Source organism: Stigmatopora nigra, chromosome 9 (assembly GCF_051989575.1).
Source record: "Stigmatopora nigra isolate UIUO_SnigA chromosome 9, RoL_Snig_1.1, whole genome shotgun sequence".
In the NCBI taxonomy this organism is placed as follows: Eukaryota; Metazoa; Chordata; class Actinopteri; order Syngnathiformes; family Syngnathidae; genus Stigmatopora; species Stigmatopora nigra.
This window is the reverse complement of record NC_135516.1, coordinates 12183857-12190453: the sequence shown is the minus strand read 5'-3', so window position 1 is coordinate 12190453 and position 6597 is coordinate 12183857. Positions and strand designations below refer to the sequence as shown.

The window sequence follows — 6597 nt, the reverse complement described above, 5'->3', positions numbered from 1 at the left end:
AAATAAATAAAAGAGGGCCCATTTGATCCCAATTTTTCTGAATTGTGGAGGATACACATTTAGCATTTTAAAAATTTAACGCAGAACTGTATTTGAATCAAAATTTGAAATGTAAGATATAAACGTCTTTTTAAATGTCCATTTTAAAAAAAAATCAATATATATTTCTAATTGTAAAAAGAAATTGCTATGTTTTTGAAACAAAACGGTCCATAATAGTGAAAGAAAATCGGGCTACGTGGACTCTGTAGTTCGGTGTATATAAAGGAGGGGGGGAATTAGTGTAAATAAAAATAAACTGATAAAATGTGAGGTGTGTGTGTGGGCGAGAGAGAAAGAGAGAGAGACGAAAACGCGGATGTGAATAAATGCAAATTGTCCCTGCTTCCCTCTGGCATATTGCCAAGTATCTATAGCAACCACATCTTCTGAAACACTCTCCTGCATCCTGGCCTTCTTCACAATAAGCACCAAATAGCACATTTTTCCTCTTTTTACACTCTGACTTTATACTCCATTTGTTCACATCATTTGTCATTTAAGGTAAAAATTCAACGCAAAATGTATTACTATTAGTTACTATTATATATTAGTATTATTATTATTATTACTGTTATTTTATTTGATTTTATTTACGAGTAACAAATAAGTGAATAATGGTTACAAACTTCGTGGCTAGCGTATTATGGAGTGTTAAATTTGGGATTTTTAGAATGATTCATTCAGTCAAGGTTCAAGTTCAAGCGTCGAGGGGAACAAATTGGACTCTTGTCACAACCTTTCGTGCAGAGGCCTGAAAAAGTTGCGCTTATAGCACCATCTAACGACCATTATTAAAATGGCATAGGGCAACTGATACGTTTCGAAGGTTGGGCGTCCCTCTAGCGGCCATATTACTCAATTACAGTCAGTCATGCCGCACCATCAACTCACTCTATTCGATTGCAAGATAGAGGATAAAAAAGGATAATTAGTAAACCCATTTTATTTGACATTTGCAAAAAAGTCAATCTGAATGAATGGAGAGTGGATAAGCAGGCACATTAACACTCAGATGGCACAATTCACTTAAAATTGACGAAACTGCTTGTTAAACAACTTCATGCAAGCCTGACCATGCGATATTTGTTGCTATGAAAATTGTGTGGTAACAGTAAATACTATGTTTATCTGACAATAAAATAATTCATCACTTAAATTGGCAAAATGTAATTTTGTTAGTATTTCATGAGGTCATTGTTAAAACGAGATTTCACATCAACTTTGAGGGTGCCAGGAATATTAATATAGGTATTCAATTTGCATCATTTAGCTAGGTTTATGACATATTAGCATTACAAACACTTTCAAACGGCACAAACTGATTGATCAGGGTTACAAAACACTGGTATAAAATAAAAAATAGTCCAAATAAAGACACTTCCAGCAGCAGACCTTCCAAAAAAATATGTTTTGTTTTGCAAAGTTGCCGAGTCATTGTAACATGCTACCTATTTGTCGCTAGGCACTTTTTAGTCACGACTTATGAGTTTCATTTTTGCAGCTGCTGAGATAAAAATACAAACTTAAAAAAGGCAATTTTTGTGCCATCATAGCTAAGGACCAAATAGAATGGTGTCAAAGCCGGCTTGATATTTTAAGTCTTAAAACTTGAAATTTCTCAAGTATCTAGACCAGAATATTTCATATGAAAACTAAAATTAGGAAAGGTTATCATTCTGGTTGTAATTAGGACATAATTGGTGTTAGGATTCTCAGTTGTTTATGGCTAAGAACCCCAGTTATGAACTATCCATAAAAAGATACAAATTAAAGTTGTGTTATCTTATTCAGATTCACATTTCTTGATGTAAAGTCATTATATAAACGCCTCAGTAGTGTAAATAGGCTGCTATCTAAATGATGTTAAGATTGTTTCTCACATTTAAAAGACACTTTAGTGGCCCACACAGACCAACCGGTCAGTCAGGTTTTTCCCTTTGAGAAAAATTGGCCATAAAACAAGTACCTAAAAAAGAAAATATGCTAATGCTGATGGGATGTAATTCTCTCATGCCTCTTCGCTAACAATGTGGTATTTCAGTTTTAGGAATCGGTCAGTTAAGAGAGAAAAATGTCAGTCAAATGGTCACAATACGAAACTATGACAAGTCAGTGATATGACACAGTACAACCATGATGAATTCATGTGAGTACTCAGTAAACTGGGTGGTGTTCATTTACAATTAAGGCACAAACTTCAAATCAAAGGAATAAAAAACATAAGGAGAGGTTGGTGTAGACTTTGGACTGACCAATCACAGGGCACACATAAGAGACAAAGAACCAAATTTTGATACCTCACATATTCTAACATGCACATTTTTGTAAGGTGAGCTGAGAAATGAACCTGGACTTTCATCAAAAAAGTGTAAACCATGTGCTTTCCTATAGTTGTATCATTTCATTTTATTCTATGGGATGAATTAAATTCATATATCTAGTCTGCCAACTTTTGTGCTTTGTGCTATAAATCCAGGGGTGGGCAAATCATTCCACCTTTGTTGCTAATCGAGTATCCAACAAGTACAATCAGTGATTTTCAGTCAGGTGCTTCTGACTGGGCCAACTGGTTCTCGAGGGGAGCAGAAAACAAGAAGCACCTGACTGCAATCCACTGATTGCACTTGTAGGATACCAAATTGGTGAAAAGGTTAATTAAAATACAGGTGCAACTCTACTTACAAAAAATCCGAGTTAAGAAACCAATTCATTTTGTAAGTAGAGGTACCACTGTATATTTAATACAAAAAAACTACAACTTGTTATTGATGTAACTACACAGCCAACGGGTATCAAGAGTTACATTCTCAATTCAAAATCTCATTCCACTTTTATCTTTCACGTAAAACCCATTCACGGTCTAATCTCATATGACATGAAAGCTTTAACATGGACCCTAAATAAGTTTGCATTGGATTGGTAGGCATGGCTTTTATACAGATCAGGCAGCTCCCTGGGGTGTATTGAACATTTACACTTACTGTCTCAGTTTAGCGTACCCACAAGTATACAGAAAACAAAAACAAACTACAGAACATATTGCACTTTGACACACATGACCACCTACCGTCGTTGTGAGCGTTTGCCTGGTTGACAAAAACTCCACGCTCACTTTTCCCTGAACCCTAAAAAGTAGGCTAACATCCAAAAATTCAGATTTCTCACCTTTACCGAGACGTGTAGCCCATCTCATGCAGCTTCCTCAGGAGAATCTGAGTGAGGTCGAAGGTGGTGAAGCTGATTCCCACCGCAATGGGCCCTTTGACCCAGTTCATGCTGAGGCCTTTATAGAGTCCTCGAATAACGCCCTCCTCGGCAACAATTTCTCTCATGGTGCCGGATATGGTGCCGTACGTGTGACCCGTGACCCCCGCCGTCTGCATGCGCCGTCGTACCACGTCCAGAGGGTACGACGCCGACTGACCAATGAGGCCGGCGCAGGCCCCGAAGGCCAGGCGTTCAAACGTGTAGGGCTGCGGACGCCCACTTCTCTCTGCAAAAGATGGCGACATTATTGCCTAAAATCAAGAATCTGCACCCACAAAATAAAGACTTTACCTGCGTGAACCTTTTTTAGTGTCTCGTAGGTGAAGAAGCTGAGACCAGCATAAGGGACGACACCCAATATGGTGGGCGTAAAACCTCGATACAGAGTCTTCAGTCCCTCTTCCCGGGAAATCCGCACAAAAACATGAAGGATATTGCTGTACCTAAAATAGAAACACATTGAATTGTTCCTATATGCAATAAACAGACCTGGCAACTTCTTTAAGTGTAAATTGCCATGTTTAGAAATGAGTTAATGTGACAACTATTACTATACTAATATTTGTACTCTATATTACAACCATGAATATGGAGTTGAAAATTGTGACTTGGGGGTCCGTCTTATACAAGAGAAAATATAGTATGTTACACATGTACTAAATGGCCTTACATTTCTTTTGGTGTGACAGCCATGCGTGCTCGCACCATGTCCAGGGGATACGTTATCATGGCTGCAGTGGTACCAGCCATTGAGCCAGCCAGTAACCTTGGCAGTGGAGGGAGGACCCTGGATCAAAGGTCAAAGGTCAAGAGGTCAAATACACAACCATAGCAGATTGACAAATTTGATTTGTAATAAATAAAGCTTGCACTCACTTGCCCTGAAAGCCATAGTAGTCTCCCAAGAGACTTTTGTACTGCTCGTGAGCACAAAACTGGATTGCAGCATATGGGATGACTCGCACCATGGTGGCAGAGTTGCCCCTCCATAGACTGAATAAACCATCTTTAAGGTATGTGCGGTAGATTAATCTGTAAGCCTCCTGAAATGCAACATTTGTCAATTTAATAGTTCACATTAATAAGTGGTAAATTTAGCACAACAGAAATACTTGATTAACTCAAACTTACTTTTGCTGAGAATCTATTTGAAGACACTGAAAAGACAAAGTCGCCTCTCAATTATTTGTGAATACCAGGACCAAAGTCATAAAATATCTAAAGAACTTTGTTCAAGTTATACGGGCTACAGGTCAAATGAATAGGGTCAAAAGTTGTTGTTTTTTTAAATATCCACCGGAGCTATAAACCAGATGTATATGCGACTCAATCCCCAATGAATCTAAAAATAACAAACAGTTTCCATATTTAGACCATCCCATCATTCATCTTGCCTTGAAAGATGATTTTAGTCCTGTCCAACGGAGCAACAGCTGTTTTGGCAACAGCTCCTGCCAAAGCTCCTGAGAAGAGTGAGTTGATGACAGAACGGGTCTGCTTCAAGCCCTGGGCAGTAAGAAAAAGGTCACTTTAGAGTTTACTCAACTACCTAATATGTTTGTGGACTATGTATGGAGTGTAATATATTGTCTTTGCATTGATTTATAGTAATGAATAATTTCTAAAAGTACAATTGAGCATATAATCATGATATAGCTCACTTCAGACTGCGTGGAAGCCCGTGGCAGCACTTCTCCCTGAGTGAGTGCTGCATGTTGATCCTGGACTTCACTCCCCATTCCCGGGGACTATATACACTGCCTCCTCGGGACGCACTCATAAATCACACCACCAGAGGGCAGTCGCTCTGGGGGCTGAAGAGTACTATATAGGGTCAGAAGGAATAATAACTTAACATGCCATTGATGCCAATAGAAAGAAGTATACAATCTATTTGGGCTGACAGGAAATCCAGCTGCAATCATTTTGATTGATTGCCCAAGGCTGTTATGAACAAACTCAAATTAGAGCAAACTTCTTGAGGTTTAAAAAGTAACATTTCTGACCAATAGTAATTATTAAATACATTTTTAGAAGACAAATACTGTTGTAGTTTGGAATAGGACACTCATGTGCATTTGTTACGTTGACTGTGAAACAAGATCCCGAGCAAATTTGGAACCTAAAATATCTGAAGAACACAACTGTTGACTTGTAGGTGAAAGGTGTCGGGTAGATGGCCTCCATGAGAACTACAAACATGCAGGCTGCCTTGCTCACTACAAGGTTATGCTTTTAACACAAGTTTGTGTCATGAGTTGCATGGAAAGAACATTGACTATACTACTAGTAACCTAACTCACTCTGATTAACTATTGTTTTTTTTAAGTAAGCGAATCATTATGCAGGTATTCATTACTTATTTATCATCTTTAACCTCTCAGGACACCAGCTAATTTTGCCAAGAGAAGTTTCAGAGTCAATTGTCATACTAAAAAGAAGCTATATAATGGCGTTTTAGTTGAATTATACGTTGAAACAGTATCGTCAGAAGCCATGTCATGGACATATCTTTCTAGGTATCTTTTCAAACAATTAATTCAAATAAATATCATTATTGACAGGAGTATTAGAACTTTTTCTGACACAAACTTAACAATACAAAGCTTTCTTAATGGGTGTTATGCTACCCTGTTTTTAAGCTATCAGACGTTAAAGCACCATGTTGTTCATCCACCTGATCTTTAATAATACAATAATATTACAATGATATTCAAGCAGTTCCTTACCTGATTTCACACTGGCACAGCTTTGAATTAATTTTTCAGCGAGTACTTTTCAGTCGGAAAATATAAATTTCTCGACGCTTCCCTCGAGAATGAAAGTTAGCCAAACATTTGGTTAGGTAATGCTAGCTAGCCGGTAGCTTGCTGCTGCACAACTGTTTACTTTAATTTTAATGCCACCTTGCATGCGTTGGTCTTAACTTAATTTAAACAGAGTAACGCGGAGACTAACTTATAAGTGGTTCTATTTTTCAACGGTGCGATGGTGACTTTGAGTGGTTGCCATCGTCCATGCTGCTGTTGGCGATCCTCCTGTCACAAGCCCAAACAAGCCAGTTGGAAGTAGTAGTGTGGAAGGCTGAGGCATTCTGGGAAGTGTAGTGTTATTGGGGCCAGGCGTTCCATGATAGGACAGATGGAGGGGCGTCAAGTAGAAGTGGAAGTAGAATTTAGGAATCGTTTGACTTTGAACTTTATGTCTTGATGTTGAAATATTGTGGTGGCTCAGAAGAGTTTAAGTAAATGTCAATTGTGTTAACTATGTGATGCATAATATGGGTAT

General features: G+C 38.2%; 1 protein-coding gene across 1 annotated transcript; it reads right to left on the bottom strand.

The window, feature by feature from the left end:
• Window positions 1-967: 967 nt before the first annotated feature.
• On the bottom strand, window positions 968-6433 carry slc25a42 (solute carrier family 25 member 42). Its single transcript, XM_077724489.1, has 8 exons — window positions 6039-6433; window positions 4971-5133; window positions 4704-4815; window positions 4441-4466; window positions 4186-4352; window positions 3980-4096; window positions 3601-3752; window positions 968-3535 (listed from the first exon to the last, which is right to left on the bottom strand). The coding sequence occupies exons 2-8, from the start codon at window positions 5046-5048 to the stop codon at window positions 3210-3212; spliced, it is 978 nt and encodes a 325-aa protein (XP_077580615.1). The 5' UTR covers window positions 5049-5133; window positions 6039-6433; the 3' UTR covers window positions 968-3209.
• Between the last annotated feature and the right edge of the window lie 164 nt (window positions 6434-6597).